Source organism: Limulus polyphemus, unplaced genomic scaffold (assembly GCF_000517525.1).
Source record: "Limulus polyphemus unplaced genomic scaffold, Limulus_polyphemus-2.1.2 Scaffold1001, whole genome shotgun sequence".
Classification (NCBI taxonomy): Eukaryota; Metazoa; Arthropoda; class Merostomata; order Xiphosura; family Limulidae; genus Limulus; species Limulus polyphemus.
This window is the reverse complement of record NW_013666611.1, coordinates 280,803-303,657: the sequence shown is the minus strand read 5'-3', so window position 1 is coordinate 303,657 and position 22,855 is coordinate 280,803. Positions and strand designations below refer to the sequence as shown.

General features: G+C 31.0%; 1 protein-coding gene across 1 annotated transcript in view; it reads left to right on the top strand.

The window, feature by feature from the left end:
• Positions 1 to 22,855, top strand: part of LOC106461634 (eukaryotic initiation factor 4A-III) — a 40,985-nt gene that overhangs the window by 9,655 nt on the left and 8,475 nt on the right. Inside the window, exons 2-4 of the mRNA XM_013921471.2 lie at positions 4,083 to 4,155; positions 7,982 to 8,111; positions 14,461 to 14,593. Of these exons, the coding sequence (XP_013776925.1) occupies positions 4,083 to 4,155; positions 7,982 to 8,111; positions 14,461 to 14,593 (336 nt within the window). The remainder of the gene's footprint in view (positions 1 to 4,082; positions 4,156 to 7,981; positions 8,112 to 14,460; positions 14,594 to 22,855) is intronic.

Below are 22,855 nucleotides of genomic sequence, written 5' to 3'. Positions count from 1 at the left end.
GCTTGATGTAGGTTTCTAAGCCTTTAAAAATTTTGCACGTGGAGGACATGAAAAAAATATTTTTTTTAGGTTTTATATATATACTTTTGAATAACTAAAAAAATCATAAATTACTACATCAATCCATAGAATTATACTATAATTTATCAAACGTAGTAACTAAGTTGTATTTGGGTCTTAAAAAATATGAAATTTTGAGCAGACTGAAACTCGCCTTACAAGCTTGAAGATTTGTATCGAAAGAACAAGATAATGTTGTTATACTTGAAAATGGCTGAAAAAGCCACTAGGGGTACATTCTGAGCTTTTCAATTGGTTATTCACATGTCATAAACAGAAGTAACTGTATATAAGGAACTATTTCCGAAAAAGTTTGATTCACTACATGAGCAATATCTCAGCAAATAGAAAAGATAGGAGGTTCTTATTTTATATTCTAGCTCGTTAATATGGGTAATTTGAGTTCCTAATTCGTATGAAACTATAGACTTTGTACTTTGACGTCACAAACATCTAATTTGAACTAGTGCTGCATTCAACATACCATGTGACACACAAAAATCAATGTTTCACTTTTTTTTTTAATATTTATTTTAAAGTAATAGATTAACTAATTTATGTATAATACTAAAATTTGAATTATAATCTACAGTTTGATACCAAACTTATTGACAAAAATTCATAAAATAGTAGTTCAATAAAATTTTGAATGCAAGTTAACAAACGTGATGACATGGCCTTTGACCTATGTGGATAGGGTTAGCCCTTTTGATACGGGTCACAGGTGAAAGGTCATGTCATTTCATTTGTTGGCTCACATTCAAAATTTTATTGAACTACTATTTCATGAATTTATGTCATTATGTTTAGTGATAACATTTAGTGAAACATTTGATAACTATATGGACATTATAAAGAGTTTGCATGTGAAATTTGAAAATTTTCTGATGCATAAAAGTATTTTTAATCTTGAAATGAAAATTACTTTGCATGATGGATAGGCAACTTGCAAAAAAAAAAAAGGCATGAGAGAAACAATACTTTAGAAACTATAAGACTTAATAAAAAAATTTGATATTTTATGCATGAAAGCATTGTAATGTTTACTGATAATCTGCCAAATTTCGTTAACATACACTTGCTAATTTAAAAGGTATAGCATGAAAGCTATAACAAGCACAAAATGGTTATGAGGTCAGTCCCAGGGGCCGAGCCCGGGTTGAAAGAGTTAATGGATGCATTTTATTGTTAAACATTCCCAAGTCAACACTTTGTGTACAGTGAAAATTATTAAGCTACAATTTGGTATGTTTAATCTATAATATTTGTAAATTCTATGGTGATAAATATTGCAGGTAAAATTATAAGATAAAAATAGTTAATTGAGACTTAAAATATATTTTAAATGGAGAAATTATTGGTTTGATATTGAATTGTGCATATTTTTCATATTTTCATTCATCATGCATTATAAAATGTAGGCCAATAATGCAGGTACGAAAAGCTCGTTGGATCTGGTAATGTAAGAACAGAAGGAAAGATTAGGTCACATAAAGCCATTTTAGCAGAATATGTGGGTCAAAACTACTTGAATGCTCAAAAACAGAAATTGAAGGATCTGAAACAAGGTTGATTTATGAAATGTACTAATGAGAGATAAATAAACATAGAATTTTATGAATTTCTCTTTTTGATGGGTAAATTTTCACATGAAATTGTTGAACAAAATATTTTAAAGTAATTTGTAATTGAAATATTTATTAAAATCAAAATAGTAATACTCTGATTCTTTTGTAATTCAGATGTTACAAGTAAAAAACTTTTAGGCTTTCCATCATAGCTTAAATTAACCAGTTATGATTTTAATAACATATCTGCTCTTGATATAATTGATAATATGGAAAACTGATCCACTCCAAATGAGGCCATACTATAACCTGATAAATTAACCAGATTAAAATAATCTTCTTGCTCCTAAATTAAAGTTGCTCTGCATAGAACCAAGAACTATTATTTTCCCCACAACTAAATACTCAATTAACTCTCTATACAGGTTGGTCCCAGGGACAGACCATGGAACCATTTTTACTTGTATATTGTTTTAATACTATAACTTTTAATACAGTATGTGTATCTTCACAAAATTTAGCAGACCTTTTAGTACACCTTGCAAATATTTTGTAAACCAAAAAGCAGTTTTTTTAATGAAGTATTTTTACTAAGACTTGTCTGCGAATATACTGAGTATTTATTTTGAATAGACCGTGTGCAAAGTGATTTTCATGTTAAGATTAAAAATATTTTTCTTCATCTCAGAAATCTCAGATTTGATTTGTGTATTCTCCAAAATCATACTAAATACATTTAGAATGTTTATTTTCACTAAAACTTTATATTTTATCTGTTATTTTCTCTACGCATTTCTCTACAATGTTGGTCAATTTGACTGATCTTGTAACCACCAAAAAAAATCAAAGTAAATCTAAATTACTATTTTGTTTTTTATTAGAATGACTTCAAATTGTAACATGAAACTACATTTGCTTATCCTAAGTAGCTATAAACTTGTAACAGTATACATCTACTTATAATTTTATTTTATTTCCCTTCAAACTGTGTCTAATTACTAATTGTAGTAAATCATTTGGGTAACATGCAGCTCATGGTATATTATCGAATTAGATTACCCATGAGCTGCTCGGGTGTGTGCCTTGTGAAATATTTTTATTACATTATCATTATTATTTATTTTATCTAATCTAACCTTAACTAAGCAAAAGAGGTCCCTATTTTTACATTTTAGTTACTTTTATAATAATAAATATAGAATAAACATGAAATAAAGTACTTACTTGAATCTTTTTCTTGCTGTCGATTGTCAATGACACTTAACTCTACTTTTTATACAAATGGTAGTAATGCACTAAATAATTTTTATTTAATTAAATAATACACCAAAGGACATACAATAATAACATGCAAAAAAAAAGACAATTTTCCCTGACTTTCACAATTATTTTGGCTTTCTAATGATGCGACAAGAGCTGTCACAAATTCATCCAAGTTAGTCATTACCTTTCTCATGGGAACAAAGCTTGTACTAACAGTGAAATTGACAATTCTTCATGTTATACAATATGTCATTTGTTTAATTTCATATTTATTAGAGGTATGGTGGATAAAATATATAGAAGAGAAAATGTATCGCATGTCAAACTTGGGGAAATTTAGGATTGTTAAAAATATTGCCTTGTGGAATAAATAACTTGTATACTATTAAAATATGGATTATTAGCAAAGATTTTATGCTTTACTAATTGGAAGAACAAACAAAAAATAGATAAATAAAATTTTGAATGTAAGTCATTAAAACTATTTGACATGCACAGTAAAGGATGCCTGTTGTGATAGGGTTAAAGGCTAAGGTTTTATCAACAGTCACTTTAAATCCTATTTTTTCTCCCTCCTTCCAAAAATAAACAACTAGGCCTAGCATGCCTTGGTGGTTAGGGGTCCTTCACTCTCAAATTTTGATTCTTCAAATCTCCATCACCAAACATGCTCACCCTTTTAGCCATGGTGCATTATAATGTGACAGTCAATCCCACTACTTGTTGGTTAAAGAATACTCCAAGAGTTGATGGTGGGGTGTTGATTTGTTACATTCCCCTAAATTAGGGATGGTTAGCTCGAGTAGCTTTGTATGAAATTCGGAATGGGCCAAACAATGTTTGTGATGGAGTATGCAGATAAAGTACCATTAGAATTTCTTTATTGGGTGCTAATGTTCATTGTGTTGCAGAGAGAGAATAGTTTTGTCATAACTAAAATTACATTGGTTCTTTATTGTAAGGACCACATCATGATTTTAAGTGTCATTTGACAATTGTTCACTAAATTATTTTTTTACAGTACATATGTATCGTATGTCATAGCTTAGTAAATGAAATTTGTAACTTTGAAGAAGTAAAGTACTATCAGACAGCATTATTATTACTTTTATATTGAACTTCACAAATGGTAAAATGACATGTAAGCATTTTCAAACTGAAACTGATGTTACCATTATTTTTATGTATTAGGATTTGAGAGGCCTTCAGCAATTCAGCAGAGATCAATTAAACCAGTTATTAAAGGAAGAGATGTTATTGCCCAGTAAGCTTTTTTGTCTTATTATTATTTATTGTTAATCAGAAAGGTGATTTAGATATGTTAATAACTAACAGTTTGGTAGCTAAAATCCACATTTGGTTCTTTCCTAATTCTAAATCAGCTACAATAATCTGTTCACTAGTAATTGATTAAAAACTTGTGCTTGTAAGGTAAGATACTGTTAATAATTTGTTCATATATTATGTATTATATGAGATTTAACCCTACTGGACCAGTGAGTACTTTTAAGGTATCACTTTCACATCTGTATATCAAATTTCAACAGTTTTCAACTGAGTAATGTTTTGATATTGATATTCTATCATTTTGTAATATTTAGTGTAATTTGTAAAGTAAAATGAAAAAAATGTTCAAAGTTTTGTTTTGTCTGTAAACAACACACTTACTGATTTTTAATTTACAGCTATTAATGTTACTAGATACTTCTTCTTATGTCAACCTATATCCAGTCTGGTCATTCCTCCCTAAGACCTCCGTTGCCCGGGTTGGCCATTTGGCTTTCACACCATTTATTTATCTTCCATCTCCTACATGTACTCCCATTCCAATCCTAATCGGCTTCTTTGTCAGGTTTGCTCCCTAAATTGTTATGTGGCGTGTACTGCTTCTTTTCGGGGCTCACATTTTTACCTTTTTTTTCCTAGAACCCTTCTGTTTCCTGTGATCTATCTCCTGTCACACTGACCAGTTGGTTTTATCAAATCCTTAGGCTGGTATATTGAAACTTATCCATGGAATGTTTGTCTCCTCAGTGTTTCTGCTCATCAATTTGTCATATCACTGTCTTTGGCTGCTTGTCTTCATCATTTGTTGGAAGAAATCTTTTAGGCCAGAATGTTGACTACTTCCTGTTCCCTTGTCTCTCATTATTTGCACTATCTGGCTGTATCTTTCTCAGATTTATATCATCTCCTTCCCCTTGTGATTCTACACATTTCCATTTGCTTTAGGTAAGTCTTTCCACAACATTTATTTATATTTTATTTTCAGGGACCCTCTTTTACCTTTACTAATAGGATCCCACTCTGTGGTGAGTGTTGCCTGGTCAGGTGTGCTTTCACTCAAACACCTACCATATACTGATAGCACTATAACGATCACTGTAGAGATGGGGTCTTCTGCAAGACCACAAGTGGCATGCCTAGTGGTATATACTTATGTGTATCTAAGTATCCATAACTTTAACTCAGTGGTGAACCATCACTCATGGAATATCATGAGTAAAGCAAAAGGTGATTTCTGTACACCCTGGCTGACCCTTGATTGCATAAATCTGGGACAGTTTGCTTTTCAAAATAGGGAATTGTGGACACCCATTGCACTTTCTCCAGTGTGACGTTCCTTAGTCCCCACCCCATTTCTCTCTCTCTCTCTTAAATGGAGCACAGGAGTCCTTATCAGTTCCCAGTCACTGGGGTAGTGGAAAAAGAAGGCTTCCTCCTGAGTGTGAAGTAGAAATTTACCTTACAATAACAACAACACATTTATCCACTCAGTGAGAAGAGGGCAAAGCTGGGTTCATGTCCTTCCTTTTCTCCTGGATGCTTATTCCCAGATGGACCAAATGTTAGTCGGAGCGGGACAAGCTTATGTGGAATCCTCCTTGTAATACCAGGTTCAGGTACGGTTGAGTGCAATGGAAACCCCCATTCTTGTTAATCTCAGTTTCAGAAGGTGTCCTTCCCTATTCCTATGGTTGAATCTGGGCTTGTAATACTGACAACAGGACATACATACACTGTTCCTGTGGTTGAGCAAATGTTCCACAACCTCTTCATAATTCCGGGTACAGGATTTGTCTTTTCTGCATAATTTCTAGGTGGTTGCTTTCCACTTGGTTTCACTGTTGGGCACCTATGCTGGCTCCTCTACCCTTCAGTGTGGGATTCTAGCTTTGTGTGAGAAGTGGTGATTTATGATTTCTGCTCTCAATACTGGTTACAGGTTCTGCCCTGTTCTTACAGTTGAGTTGAGGCAACATCATGACCCTGTAATGCCAGATTCAATTTGTTGTACTTCTTGCTCCTATGGTGGTTTTTGGAGTTTGTCTGGTTTTGGTCGAATGCTAACTTCCTCTTCATAATTCCATTTGCTTGACATATGACACACTGTTTACTTACGGTTGGGGTTGATGTGTGTGTGTGTGTATATATATCACACGGATCACATGCCCTAGCCACAGTGTTTATGTTATTCTAATTTCCTTTTTATCTAGGTGAGGCTCAACCTTCTAATTCTGAAGACAGGTTGTGGAATCTCGTCTGTCCAGTTGAGGTTGGGTTGATACCTATCCATGGCTAGATGTTTTTCTCCATCATTATAGTTCAGCAAACTGTCCCTTGAGTTGCCATTTCTCCTGATGTGGGTATTGAGTTCCCTTCAAGTTTTCATTTCATAGACCAGCTCTTCACATATGAGAGCTGGCTGGTTTCTTGTCTGGTTTGTGCTATGTAGGACAATTCAAATTCACGCCATTTTTTACTATGGACTGTACCTCTCAGAATGAATTAAGCTCGTGCACATCCTTTTTTCTTCGTCCATATCAGGTTCATTTCCTTCTTACAGAGCAAAGAGCATACTTGTTCCAGAAGTATTGTGATGCCCCTCATGTGTGTTTTAGTTTTGTCTCTGAGCAAACCCATAATTTCTAGGTGGTTGCTTTCCACTTGGTTTCACTGTTGGGCACCTATGCTGGCCCCTCTACCCTTCAGTGTGGGATTCTAGCTTTGTGTGAGAAGTGGTAAGACTGTATTGGAAGTTAACATTTTCTTACACTGAAAATGTATTTTTTACAATATGTACTTCCCTCCACTCACAAACTACCCACCATTCCTCCCCACTGTCAGGGTTCTTCATTTTAGATCCTGCCAATTTTCAAAAGTGAGAATTGAGCAGGAGAATCAGAGGGAACTAGCTGCACCAATAGAGGAGACACAATGCTATTTGTGGATGGTGGTCACATGCTATGTACATGTTCAAAGGTGGTGAAAAATGTGTGGGGTTTGTAGACTGATGTACTGAGCATTAAAATGTTTTAGCAATGCTTAGGTGGCAGAAACAAAATTGAGATAGCTTTGTGTGAGAGGAGGTAAGTACCTATCGGAAATACATTTTCACTGTAAGAAAATGTTAACTTCCTTTACTTCTGGTTCTTCTATTCTTGACAAGGAATGTGTAACACCCCATCTCAGAACCACTCAACCAACCTTCCTACTTCATTTTTTTTTTGTCTATTTCCCTCATCAAGGATAAACTTTTGGTTTACTCTAAATGATCAAGGACAGTTACTGTACAAGAAGGTTATGTTGCCATTCTGTTGGTCGAGAAGTATAGTCTAATGCTGATTGTATCTTAGAATAACACAAGTCACATTACTATATGAAATGGTGTGGACTTGTTTAGAGACTTGACAAATATAAAACACAATTTTTTGAGAGACCCAAGGCCATAGATGTTTGTTCTGTATAGAGGGGAATATCTGTCTGAAATACATTTTCAGATATGGAAAAAGTTAACCTACCTCCTTATTACTTGTGATTATATCTACATATTCTATTCAATAGAATTGTTATCAAATATATACTTGTCCAATGAAGAATTTACCTAAAAAGTCCCACATCCCTCACAAAACTTCTGAGTGAACATAAGACTGCATATCATTTTACATTTGTATGAAATGTTAGTTTAGCAGTGAACAATTTGCTTGATATTAATTTTATTAATCAGTTTTATTAATACATTATCTAGGAGATGTACTAAGCTTCAGTTATTTTGCCAAAAACCTTGTTAATTAGTGTATTTTTTTTAGGGCTCAGTCTGGAACTGGAAAAACAGCTACTTTCTCCATTGGTGTTCTTCAGACCATAGATACCCAGTTGCGTGAAACACAAGCTTTAATATTGTCTCCTACACGAGAATTGGCTGTCCAGATACAAAAGGTTGGATATGGTTGTACATAAAATATTGTGTCCTGAAGAGCAGTTGGAATATTTTTACTGCTTTAAATATATATGTGTGTGAGCACACACACACAGATATTACAAAAAATAGATGAGTTGTTTTAAATAATGTGCAATGAAAAGTTTGCAGTGACCTGTAATACCTAAGGTCAAGAGTTTTTTTTTTATCACTTTTCATAATTTAGCTTATTTTTTAGAAACTATTACACTGAATGTTAAGTAAATAGTTGGCCACCATACAATTGTTTTCAGTGACAACAACTACATAAGTCAGTAGTGAAAACGTTTGTATAAATAGACCTTAATTACAACACACCTACATAAGTGATCATTGTTCTTTCAAGTGAAATTTGCAAGTTTTTAACTTTTGAAAGAACAATTAAAGTTTCTGGTTTTGACAGTTTTCTTAAAGAAAAAATTGTACATTTATTTTAATGCTAAAACCAGTTGTAATGATTTTTTAAGTTTAAAATGTAAAAACAAGGAAGTTATAATTATACTTAACTGTGATTTTTAAGCCTTTAGACTTACTTAAACAAATTGATTAGTTTTAGTTACTGTCAGTGCTTTCTAGATTGCTGTTTAAAAAATAAATGTTTCTACACATGTGTACAGTTTCTTTTGCCTTCTAAAGTACTTTCTTTCTGGTATATGGTTCTTTATAGAGATCCAGGTCTAGAGCATAAACATACTGAATACATGAGCCATACTCTTGTACAGTAGATTTTCATCAATAGTAGCATCAAATAATATTGTTAAGTAAAGGCAAGCTTTTCATGGTGGTGTTATTTTAGCTATAGGCAGAAAATGTTATACTTGAAAATAGAGAGAGCTCTGAAAAGAGGTGTATTGATGAAAATATTCAAATGCACTTCTTAACATGAAACTGAAGAAGATATATGAATGTGTCAAAACTACTTTCGTTAATGTCAAGACTTCTGACAGTTTGTTCCATTTAGTCTGTGTCTGTCCGTACTTTTCTCTTCCTATTGGAAGTAGGTGTTGAAGATGATATATTCACACACATGGGTCAATATTAGAGATACAATCATGGAATGGCTATGAGCAATCCTTTTTTTTCTTCCAATTCTATGTAACATCTGTGGAGTATTTTAAAAATGAAATTTTTCCTACAGTAGATCTGAATGTAAAGGAAATCCCTTATTTCCAATATTTTGATGACAATTTTCTGTTTGGCCAAACAATATAAATGATTTTCAATGCTTTGTACAGAAGATTAACAAGCTTCACAAGTACTTCATAAGTTTAAAGTGGAATGGGAACTGATAATTTACTAGAGGAAAGACAGAACCTGTTCTCTCTACCAGTAGAAAACCAACAAACCCTTTAATTCTTTTAAACCCATAATATTTTGCACGTTCTGCCAGAATTATTTTCATGATTTCCTAATACCGGAAAGATATTACCTTAAATTCAAACACTTCTAATTATGTGCTTTCATTTCTTTTCAGATGAATTTGATTTAGCAGGCAAAAGAAACCTTCTTGTTCATAAATTTTCTGTTAACAAAAATAGCTTTCCTCTAATCAGTAAAAATGACTGACCACATTCCTAACAAGAAGCACATTCGACATTGTTTGCTCTATGAGTTTCAAAAGGTAACAAAGCAATGGAGGTAACCAAAAACATTTGTGGGGGTTTACAAAGATGCTTTGGGTGTCCAGAAATGCCATCTATGATTCAGAAAATTTAGATAAGATGATTTTGATCTCTCAGATTACCATCGTTCAGGGTGACCAATAGAGTTATTAGACAATGACCTCCTGATGTTGAGTCAGTCCTCCATCAAACCATCAAACAATTGTCAAAAAAACTTAATTATTCATGGTCTAACATTCAAGAACATCTTATACAGATCGGGAAGGTCAATAGACAAGGAGTCTGGGTTCCACACAAACTGTCAGATGACAACAAAGCCCAGCACATAACAATTTGCAATTCATTGATAACCAGACACGAGAAAGAGCCATTTCTTCCTCTGATTGTTAAGCCCAAGAATCAGTGGCTTAGGCCTGTCCTGAACCCAATTCTGACAGTCAAACCAGTTCTACACATGCAGAAAGTCTTGTTGTCCATTTGGTGGGACAGTCGGGTTATTGAAATTGAATCAGACTGTAACTGCAGACTTTTTTTTTGTCAAGAGTTGGACTGTTTACACCAGGCTCTCATTGAAAAACGTCCAGCACTGATCAAAAGAAAAGGGGTCATTCTGCAGCATGGCAGTGTGAGACCACATTCTGCAAGAATTACTCGGAACAAGATCAGAGATTTGGATTGGGAAGTCCTGCCTTGCCGTCCATACTCTCCTGACATTGCCCCTTCAGACTACCATTTATTCCGATCTATGCAGCACTTCCTCAGCAATAAAACATTCAGAAATATTGATGGCATCAAAACTGCTCTTGCAGAATTCTTTGTATCAAAGGAAGCTTCCTTCTATCAACGAGGAATTGAAATATTGATTAAAAGATGGCACAATGTCATTAATAGTGATGGGAATTATGTAACTGATTCAAAAATAAATACCTTTAAAAAGATCTTTTACTGTTTAAGGAAAAATGGCATTGCTTTCTGGTACCTATAATAATTATTTATATAATATTACCATACCTTATAAAACTTCAGTTTTCTTAATTTTGTGGACAGTAGCATGGTTTGGATTAGTTATCAGCCAAAGAGCTATAAATATTATCAGATGCTGTCACCGTCCGATCTCGATTTTTCGGCTGGACACTGGCAGTATTTGCTCAAGTTTAAGGAGTTAAGCTATGTTCAGTTTTTCTCATGCCACTACAGAATGGTCAAAACATTAATTATAATCAGTGTTTTTAAGAACTTCGAGAATATATTAACTGATGACTGTTGATGAAGAAATCAAAAATATTTATACAATTTTTGAATGGTTACAGTATCCTATGGGCTTTATCAAAAATGTCCAGCAAAAAGCAAGAAAGACATTTTTTAGGAATAGTAAATGGCAACAAATATAATCTACATGTGAAAATACAAATAAAATACTTAGCATCAACTAGTATTGTGGTTTTATTGTCTGAAAGACAATTTCCAAGTTGTTTATAAAATATCTCAACACAAATATTTCTTTCACTCGAACAAGTCTTCACCTAAAAATAGAGAGCGTGGTGTCTATATAGTACTCTGCCAGTCCTGTAAAAAATGTTTGTTGGTTAAATGGGTAGAAATTCTGATAACACACATAAAGAGTGTTAAAAGTGGTCAAACAAATAATACTATTTTTCGACACATAACGAATCTTGATCATCAAGTCAACTGGAAATCAGCCAGAATAAAACATAAAACCAAACATTATGTCAAAAGAAGAGTCGTGAAAAGTTTCCTAATCCAAAGGTTGCCAAATTTCGAAATTTTTGAAGGTCACTTTAAACTGAATCCATTTCTGACATATGCCATGAAGCAACTTGTAACTTCTGTTATTAAATAAGCTGTCTATGTGTTTCAAGCATTATTCTCAAGGTTATATCACTAATGAAATTTTCCTTCTTTGAATTTTATTAGTACATCTTCCCAATTTCTCTCTTTTATGACCTTACAGCAGGTGATGGAATAACAACTAATGCATCTCAGCTTTCAAAATAGCTACAATCATTGGTAGAGTAGATAATATAACTATTTTTGTCAATATAGAGTGAATCAAGTGGTGTTATAAGTAACTTATTGTTTTGTGGGAAAGTGATTAGATGCAGAAACAAACAATGATATATATAATGCAAGCTTTAGGAGAATTAGGAATAACTCACCAATGTGAAATTTTTTGTTCATTTCTGAAGTGTTTTTTATGTTAAATTATATTTGTTTGAAAGGTACAGAAATTTTCTTGTATGACAAGACATTGGGTAAGCCGTATTAGGTCTAGAGAGTATAGTAAATGATGGGAAAATTTTTCAATTATTCAAATCCTTACTTATTAAATATTATTTGTTATTTTATTCAAAAAACACTTATAACTAAGAAAATTTATAATTTATTGAAAATAAAAGTATATTTATTAAATATAACTTGATTTTGACCAAGAATATTGTCAGCAAAATTATTTTTACCTAGTCTGACCTATCACCATGAAATGCCGTGTTCTATATTACAATTATGTCTTTGTCAGTTCCTATTATATATTTTTTTATGTTTTTAACCAAAAGTGGTGAGTACTGTAAATAGCAAAATAAAGTATGAAATTAAATATTTATGTATATCAATCAAGTTGAAACTGATTTGATATAAAAATTGGAAATTTCTGTTCAAATTGAAATAAAGTAAAATTCTAAAACAAAAGGAAGTATTTTAATTTTTTATTAGAACAGTATCACAAAATAATTCTGGAAATTTCACAACATGAAAATGATAAAAAAATTAAATCAAATTATAGTAATCTTTTTAAAACAGAAACTAGGTACTATTTAATAAGTTTGTTCAAATATTATGCAATTTGGTTAAGTGTTTCTACTGTCTTCTTCTCCATAATGACCTTAACCCCAACTACACTCGGGTGGCTGGCCCAGATAGCAATCATATAGGATGAGCATGTTTGGGGACTGGGATTTGAACTTGCGACCCTCACATTGTGAGTTGAGTGTCCTAACCACTAGGCCATAAGTACTTATTGTGAAAGGGAAAAAAATCAAAAGTATCAGTGACAACTACTGACCTGGGAAGGGTTAACTTAAGAATTATTAATAGGCTTGTTGTTTGCTATCCATATGGTCCTGTTAAGTTTTCAAGGTATGGATAAGTATCCTAAGAACAATTTTAATAACTACATCACTTAAAGACTAGTTAAATTATTTGTTTTGTTTAAATACTTGTTAGATAGGTTCAATATAAATTTAAATGTTTATGCTCACTGCGACAGTACTCTATCTAATTAAACTCTTGTATGTACATGAGTAATACACTGCCTTTTTTGCACCAATTATGTGAAAATTGATAAAACTGATGCAGAATTGTTAACCAGACACTTCATAACAATCGATATGTTCTACACTCTAAACACATCACTTGTATATCTGTATGGTGTAGTAATCAAACGAAAACTCATTTCAGAAACATCTTTCTTAGGAATATAATGTATCATTTAAATGAACGTGTTTAAATACAAGTAGTAATCACACACACACTTTGTAGGTCCCATGCTTTCCTTCACCATCATTGAGAATGCTCAATCTGATGGCTATGATGATGCACTTTTTCCAACATCACAATTTCCATTGTAACAAACTTGTGCAAAAAATGGCAAGATCCTTATTACACCACATATTTTAATAAACTTTACACATCCACTCGACTGTTGTTGGTTTTCAAGATCATGTTTAAGCTGAACAAAAGCAAAAATATCTGTTGGAGTTGCTTCAGGGGATTTGGCAGGTATGTGGTCAAATGGGACTACTGTGATTTCAGTTTATTGAGTCATTTCTTGCATAAAAAAACTGCTATTGCTTTCTAGGTGTGGCTGAAAGCTTGTTTTCATAAACTCCATTTACTTGTTTATTAGCTTGTTAATTGTACCAGAAGTGGCTTGTTTAGATAGAGGGATTTCTTTTGTCCTAGCCATCACTTTATGGATGAAGACTTGATGTATTCTCTAGGTTAACTTGGAATGTGGTTTCTGAATGTGTTGCTGTCCTAAATACTAACATCAGCATTTTCTCACTTTCATATAGAACATTGAAGGTTTCATTCTTGTAAATATTGCATCCTTTGGACCTACATCACTCATTAACCTTACTAAAGGAATATCTTTTCTTAGAAAGTGTGAGACATATCTAGTTAACTCACCTGTAGGGGCACAGCATGTGAAGGGGTTGGAAATATAAAGGCAATAAATATTAACACCTGCAAATGATTACTAAGTGAGATTATTCCTCTCTAAAAAGTCAAACTTTGTGTTTCATAAATGTTTGAAAGTATACGTTGTTAATGTATGGACAGATAGTTATTCTAATTTAGTTTTCATTATATTGTGTTTCAGAAATGTTTGAAAGTATATGTTGTTAATGTATGGACAGATAGTTATTCTAATTTAGTTTTCATTATATTGTGTTTCAGAAATGTATGAAAATATATGTTGTTAATGTATGGACAGATAGTTATTCTAATTTAGTTTTCATTATATTGTGTTTCAGAAATGTTTATGGACAGATGTATTTATTCTAGTTTAGTTTTCATTATGTTAAAGAAGGATTTGTCTTTTATCTGCATTTATTTACTTTATCTTTTCTCATTTAAAATATCTCAAAAATTTATTGCAGAAAAAATTCTAATTAGTTTTCTTCTGTAGGTAATCCTAGCTCTTGGAGACTATATGAATGTACAGTGCCATGCATGTATCGGAGGAACAAATTTGGGTGAAGATATAAGAAAGTTAGATTATGGACAACATGTGATATCTGGCACACCAGGCAGAGTGTTTGGTGAGTCTCAAGTAGTATAATTTGTATGATGATGTTATAAACCTTTCATTTTGTTAGACAGGAACATAGGGATGCTTAAAAAGTTTGAAAAAGAACTTTTGTTTAAGTTAGATAATTAAAATCTTGCATTGTCAAGAAACTAGACGCTTGCTAAAGACAAAGTAGTTACTATCTTAATCCAGTCACAACTGGTGAATTCCTTTCAGATGTCAAGTGCTCAAGTACATATTAAATTTTAAAATTTAAGCAATAATAATAATGCTCTTTCAACAACTTTTCACTCAAAAGTATTTTAGAATTGATATTTTGTAACACTCATCTAGTGTAATTTGCCAAAAAAAATTAAAATAGTTTTGCAATTTTCATTTCTGTGAAGCTTAACAAAGTATTTATTAATTTTTTATTTTTCTGCCTATCATAAATTAGAGGTTTATATTTACTAATAAACCATCATCCCTTGATAATATGATTATCCATGTCTTGTTTTTAAGTCATTTTCTTTCTCTGTTAGTAGTTTTATTACTAGAACACATTGTTTCCATCTTTTTTTGTCAACAGCATGTAATCTGAACAATTATTGATAAAGCAGAACTTTGAAAATACTGTAGGCAACATTTAAGTATGATTATTTTGAGCAGATTATAAACTGTTTATACAAGATTATTCACCCTTTTAAACGCTTTTCTGTGCAAGTCACTGTGTTACATTCTAAATTTAATTAAACACTTAATATCAATGTGTGTGAATGAAATTAATATTATAATATATGTTATGATTCAAAGTTTTATATTATATCCAAGTTTTAAGACATTTATTTAAAAATAAACCTTTAAAAACTACTTAAACATCAGATGTATTGTCATATGACTAATGATCTTTAATGATATAATGGTAGTTGAGTATAGGTAAGTCTAGACTCTAGACAATACCTTGCTTACATAACCTTTTCATTCATTCATTTCAAAGTTCTCTGAATGAATACATTTGAAACAAGTAAGAAAATTTTTCAATCCTAACAGCTGCCATGACCACTTTCAACAGATTTGTTTGAGATCTATAGCCTACATGTAGGTGCTACATACACGTGTGTACATTCATTAGAAAGAGATCATTTTACATTCTAATTGACAATGGTTATTTTGAAATTGGTGTGCAGTTGTCTTCACAGATTACAGTAATTGACTCTAGTATTGTTGGCTGCTTGATTGACTATAGCACTTACAGTTCTTTCTTATTTAAATATGTTATAGTTAGAGATACAGTTTAAATTGTATTTAGGTCTTACTATTATATTTTAGATAATTATGTACTATTTATGTTTTAAAATGCATACTTAAAAGGTTTAAAAATTTTTTAAATATACATCATACTTTGCATCTGTTCTCAAGGCTTACAATTTTACAAACTGAACAAAAATTTTGCCAAAGGGTTATGCTCTCTCCCAAAGAAACTATAATATGCCTTGAGGGCACTGTTCACTTGTGTCAAGATGAATAATAAGTAGTAAAGGACAAGAAAGGAAAAGACCTGAAATTATGAATTTAACAAAAGGAAAATTTTTAAAGATACTGTTCAAAAAGTTAAAAGGCATGTATTTTTTTGTCTGTTTCCTAATTTTAATATTTTCATTACATCATACTTCGGTGATAATAGCTAGTTTGTGATAATGGTAGAAAAAATATAATATATGATACAAACATTTAACTTGAAAAAAACTTTTCATATCCTTTTAGAAGGTTCTAGGGATTATGCAAATGAAATATGAAAAATATAAGATGGAGCAAAGTATTTTTATATTTAAAATAAAAATTACCTTGCACTTAATTTTTTAATAGTTTGGATGCAAGTAACTACAATACAAAAATAATATTTTTTAGTAAAAACACTTAATTATAATAATGTCATTCTTTGTGTACAAGATATCTATGATCTCTAACAAAAGCTTATCAGTTTTTTAATGGATACATTAAGAAATCTCAAAATTACTGCATGTGTTGTTGTACAAGTGAAATTAGCAACTTGATTTTTGAAAACTGCACAAGCCCACTGCAAAAGAATTAAATCACATTTGCTATTTTGATACATTAACTTGTAGCTGTGTTTATTATATCACAGTATATGTCTATAAAACATTGGTTGATGGTCACTCCTTTTTGTCAGATTCAAAGATAGGTACTCTGTCTGCAGTAATAATAAATTCGCAATCATGCAATGTTGGCTATAATTTGACACTTACTATCAGCCATCACTGTGATTGCCAATCCGATACTTGAAATTGAGCTTGATGCTTTTAAACTATGACTTAAATATTTTTGTTGTAGGAGGCAACCTATTCCTTTGTAAAACGTTTTAGACATTGTAAAAAAACTGTGATTTCATTAGAAGCATCGTGTCTGAAGGGGCAAGAACTCTATACATAAACAGATGATACGCTGCATCAATACAGTTGTAAAATTATGTTAATAATCAATATGATACATATGTCATGGCAGCCATATAAACTTTAAATTACATCCACGGCCTGCACGCTGCTTTATACATATGCACGTAGGAGATTATGAGTCTTCATATAAACCACAGACTACACTAAAACGATTGGGTGTTAATTGTTATACAACTGCTGTTATTTGCTTGGTAGTCAAATAAACTTAAAAACTATCCTACACAATGTGCAATGATGAATTTAGTAATATTGCCCAAGTTATATTACAGTATTCACAGCCATTTTTGCTGCAGGTTGGCAGAACAATTTTAAATAATAATAAAAAAGAACAAATGGACAATCCATATTATGAACCACTACCATAGTTCATGATTAGTGTACAGTAAATAAAGTTATTTGAGCAGTATTTTATGGTTTAGTGGGAAAATGACTAGCTGAACCTTATGTTGGGATTAGTAAAGGGATTTAATGGAAAGCGTAGAAATTTAGGAACAAACCACTGATCTGGGAAATTTTGTCAGAGTTTCTTTTAGGGATCTTTCCTTCCTTGTAAAAGTTTTCATTTTAATGTATGTTTGCTTGAAAGTTATAGAAATATTCATTTATAACATCAGGTGACTTTAGGTAGGGTTAGTAAGTAGGGTAGGGCAAAACATTTCAGTGACTAACATCCTTATTTATTGAATAATATTGTTAAGTTTATCAACTAGGCAAACAAAATAAGTTACTATTTATTGATAAAAAACTCAACCAAAAATATTGTTACCCAACTTCACAAAGGTAACGATGACTCCATTTTGAAAGGCAGGTTCCTAGACCATTGACAAAATAAATTATCAAAAGAAATATGTTAATGAACATCAATGAACTTTTAATTAACTGGAGATATATATATCTGATCAACAATAAATATAATCGAAATTTTAGACAAGGGTTAAATCAATAATAATGTTTAAGACACAATACTATGTAAAAAAACTAGCTCGCATATTTGAAATCCTAAGATTGGTTGTTTTCTAATGAATAATTGAAGTCTTATTATTATATTTTACAAACATTATTAGCAAACAACTGAAGAAATAATTTTTGAGAACTAAATTTCACAATTTAAGATATACTTGTTAGTATTTGAGGAATATGGCTGCATCTTTTACTAATAGATTGAAACACCTTTTGAAATAAAACTCAATTGCTCTTTATAATACTCTACTCTGTTCAGTGATTATTTTATTTAATCATGGACAGAGTTTCTTTCAAGACATGCCATCCATGCATATAGAGTTGACCATGTGCATTGAAACATCCTGGGTTTGCACAGACAAGTTTCTATTATAAATGATCCATAACACTATAGCTGACATGTTGATAGTTTTTATAAAATATAGGTTTTGAAGAATATTTATAAATATTGCATTTAGGACTTGATGTAACCTTATTCTGAGTGATTTATTCAAATTCTTGGTAATTTCTCCTTTTTTATGGTATATATATATGTAAGACTAAGATTATATCATCCTTTCCAGCTCAGTATCCCATGTTTACTTCAATGGCATGTGGGGTCGTGTTTTAAGAACTTCTGTCTGATATCTTACTATCAAATCACAGAAAAAAGAAAATTATAAATGTTATGTTTTGATTTAGAATTTTATTTTTAATTATGTTTTGCTGCCATTTATTTTTGATAAAGCAATAAGAAAAACCAAATTTATAATATTAATTTCAATCTTTGCACCCCCAATATGACATATATTTAGTCAAACTTCCTGCCTGCACATATAAAACTTGTCTACATATTTGAGTTTGTAGTCTTTATAGATGGTTGTTGTTTATTCCTATTTCATATAGTTTAATTCTTTCAACATGAGCTTGGTCGATTTGACCGACTATGTGACCTCTTTGTACTCGATTAAATATTTAATATTTCTAACTTTCAATAGAGTATATATCATCACAAAATTTGGCAGTCTTTCAGTTCATATTATAAGTCTTTCACATACAAAAAATAATTTTTTGGTGAAGTATTTTTAATAAACTAAAATATAGATTTGTCCATTAATATATTGAGTACTTGTTTTGAATAGTTTGTGTGCAAAGTAATTTTCATATTAAAATCAAAAGTACTTTTCCTTACCTCAAAAATATCAAATTTCCTTTGTGTAATCCCCAAAACCTCCTAAATGCATTTCAAACGTTTTTGTTTTTAGTAAAACTTTATAGTTTATCTGTTATTTTCTCTACCCTATCTCAAAACGGGATCGGTCAGTTCGACCGGCCTCATAACCACCAAAAAAAATCGAAATAAACCTAAATTAACCTTCAATTCTTTCTAGAATGACTTCAGATTTTAACATGAAACTACATTTGTTTATCCTAAGTAGCTCTAAGTTTGTAATACATCTATTTATAATTAAATTTTTTGTTTTATTGCTCTTTAAACCATGTCTACTATCTGTGGCATTATAAGTTGTAAATCACTCAGGGGAACATGCAGCTCACGTTACGCTATTGAATTACATTACCCACTAGCTGCTCGTGTGCATGCCTCTTCAACCATTTTAATTATATTATTATTACTTATTTTACCTAATCTAGTCTTAAATAACTTAAAAAGATCCGTATTTTTATATTTTAGTTACTTTTGTAATAATAACTAAAGAATAAGTATGAAAAACAAGAAATAAAGTATTTACCCAATCTTCTTTTTTTCTTGCCCTCGATTGTCGATGAGAGTTAAGCCTGATTTTTTTAGTGATTATAGTAAAGCACTTAACAATTTTTAGTTAATTAAATAATGCACCAAAGAATATAGACCAATATCATGCGAAAAGTAGACAAATTCACTTCTAAAATTTTTTCTGGCTTTCTAACTAAGCAACAAGAGCCGTTAGAAATTCATCCAAGCTAGTTGTTAACTTTCCCATGGGAACAAATCTTGTACTGTGAGTGAAATTGGCGATCTTCTGTTCCAAACACAATGTTATACAATACGTCATTTGATAGATGAAAACCTTGACTTTCTATTCGTTATAGGTGATATGTAATGAAACGTAAGAAAGAACTATCAACAAATTATGAAAGAGAGGATGTGGCAAGGGGTGTCTGATTTTCTATTTGATAGCTCTTTAACGAAATAAAATTGAAGGCTATAAAAATTATGGTTTGTGTGAACAGTAATGATTTTATAGAGTATTTTATTTTTAATTTTGTACTTTTTCAAGGGTAGTGGATAAAGTAGGGATGATGACATGCTAAGAAAAAATGTGTCACATGGGTCACGTTAGTGGAACTTCAGGATTTTTTTAAATATTCCCTTGTAGAAATAAGAATTTAAAACTTGTATATTATTAAAATATGGATTATCAGCTAAGATTTTATGCTATTCTAATTGGTATAAGATAAACAAAAAGTTGTTTAATAAAATTTTGAATGTAAGACACTAAAACCACAGAAGGGTGTTAAAGTGTACCATTTGTTTTTTTCTAGCTTTAGGATGCTGGAAGGTGTAAAACGAAAAGGGAGAAAGTTCAATATTATAGTTTCTGATACCATAACCTTTTAACCTTAATGCCCTGGGTACCCTTTATTGCACATGACAAAAAGCTAGAAAAAAACAAATGGTACACTTTAACACCCTTCTGTAGTCAGCTGTATGATATGTGCATTGTTTCCATACTTGGGGCCTCCATCAAAAAAAGAACTTTATACCAAAGATGCAATGATTATATTATGTGAGGAAAAGATGTTATTAACAATTGCAAAGAATGTTTGTTCACTCATATTCTTATACATTATTAATTTCAGTGTATTACATTTAGAGTAGCTTTATTCATGTCTAAATATTACACTTTATGGTTTGTTGCAAAAATTTTGTTTTATGTGTATTTTTATACCATAACTAAGTAGACTATTTATGAAGTAGTATGCATTATATTTGTAATATGTAGACTAGAGACCTGTTTTATTCTTAAATTATAATTATTTTTTATTTGAATTGAGTCAAAATAAAAACTGATGGAATTTTCGTCATACGATACAGATGAGGACTCATTGGACGATCTCACTCAAACCATGAAATGAAGTCTATTCCTAACATGCTGCAAATAATATGTGACAAGTGTAATAGCAAAAAAAATAGGGAGAGGATAAAGATAATATCTGAATGTAATGCTTTACATGTTATTCAGAAATATGTAACTATTAAATGGGTGTACTAACATGATGTTGATTATAAATAGTACTTATCTGAGGCACTTTGCTTGAAAAGTTCATTAATAAGTGTAGACATCCTACCTGATTCATGGAGAACATGGTTCTTTGTACACATCTGTTGAAGTAGAAACTTAAGGCAAAGGTTTATGAATATTATTAACCAAAACCAATCAATTTTGTAAAAAAAAGTTATAAAAGTGATTAAAGAATAGCTTTTTAGTCTGTTAAGAGTGCTGATGGATTATATTATTGGGTTTAAAAATGTTTTCGATTCAGGTTATGTAAAGCCAACAATAAAATTTGAAGGTGGTTTTTTTCTTGAAGAAACTCACTCCAACACTCATCTTGCCATCAGATGCTCTAATCTTCAAAATATTGTGAAAATAAGTAACTGATTAAGCTTACCTATTACATTGCATCTGCAGATTTCCTACATGTTACATTTTCTGCAGCTGCTTCAAGACATGAAATTACTGAAAGTAATTCAGTAATTTTATCATGTTATTCAGTGTGTGGGTTGATATTTTGACTTCAGTTTTTTTTTCTCTCTTAGTCTTATCCTTTGGAATGACATTTTAAACCATTAATTTGGCACAATTTTAAATTATGAAAGAGCTCTATATTAGAGCTAATTGACAAGGATTCTATACTGTAAGCTAGTAACTCTTCATTAGCAAGTGACTAATTTTACTGTTTTATTACTTTCTGTCAGTTTTTCAGAAATCATTTGCCTCAAGTAAAACAGTTGTGTCTTCCTTATAAAGCTATGTCCTTATATCTTCTCTGCTTTTATCACATTTTCAGGCCATATTATATGAAGGTGATTTTTCTGAATAACTTTTATCATATATATATACAACCATTGGAACTTGCTCTTATGTTATATGATTTCATGTAATTAAAAACTTATAATGGTAGTGATGAAAAACTGCTTAACCCTTTCATTACGGATTGGGTGGACTCCACTTGGTTCATAACCACGAAAGTATCCATGAGAGTAATTATACTATGATTTTTGATAATGTATGCCCATCTTTACAACATTTTGCAGGTTATTGGTAAATATTACAAGGTTTTCGTAGACAAAGTATCAGGTTTTTAAATTAAGTATAAAGATTTTTTTAATTAAAGATTTTCTCTTAAGCCTTTTTCTTTCAGAATGTTGACTATCCAACATGCAAAGCAATTTTAATTTTAAGATTAAAAATACTTTAATACATTAAAACATTTTCAAATTTCACATGCAAAATCTTTATAATCTCCAGATAATTTTAATTGTTTTCTTAATTATTTTATTTATTATTTTCACTAGTATATTTCTGTATGCGTTGTTTCAATATGACTGACTTCATAACCTCAATAAAAAACATTAGGAAAAAAATAATATTATTTTTTCGTTCTAGAATGACTACAAATTATAACACAAAAACACAAATTTGTAGTCTAAATAGCTTAAATTTTATTACATTATACATTTCTATATATATATGTTTATTTATTTATTATTTTTATTATATTGAACTTCCAGCCATGCTTGGCTAACAATACAGAAGTTACAATGACATGACATGTACACACACTCGTGTTAGTGTAATCAAATAATATATAAC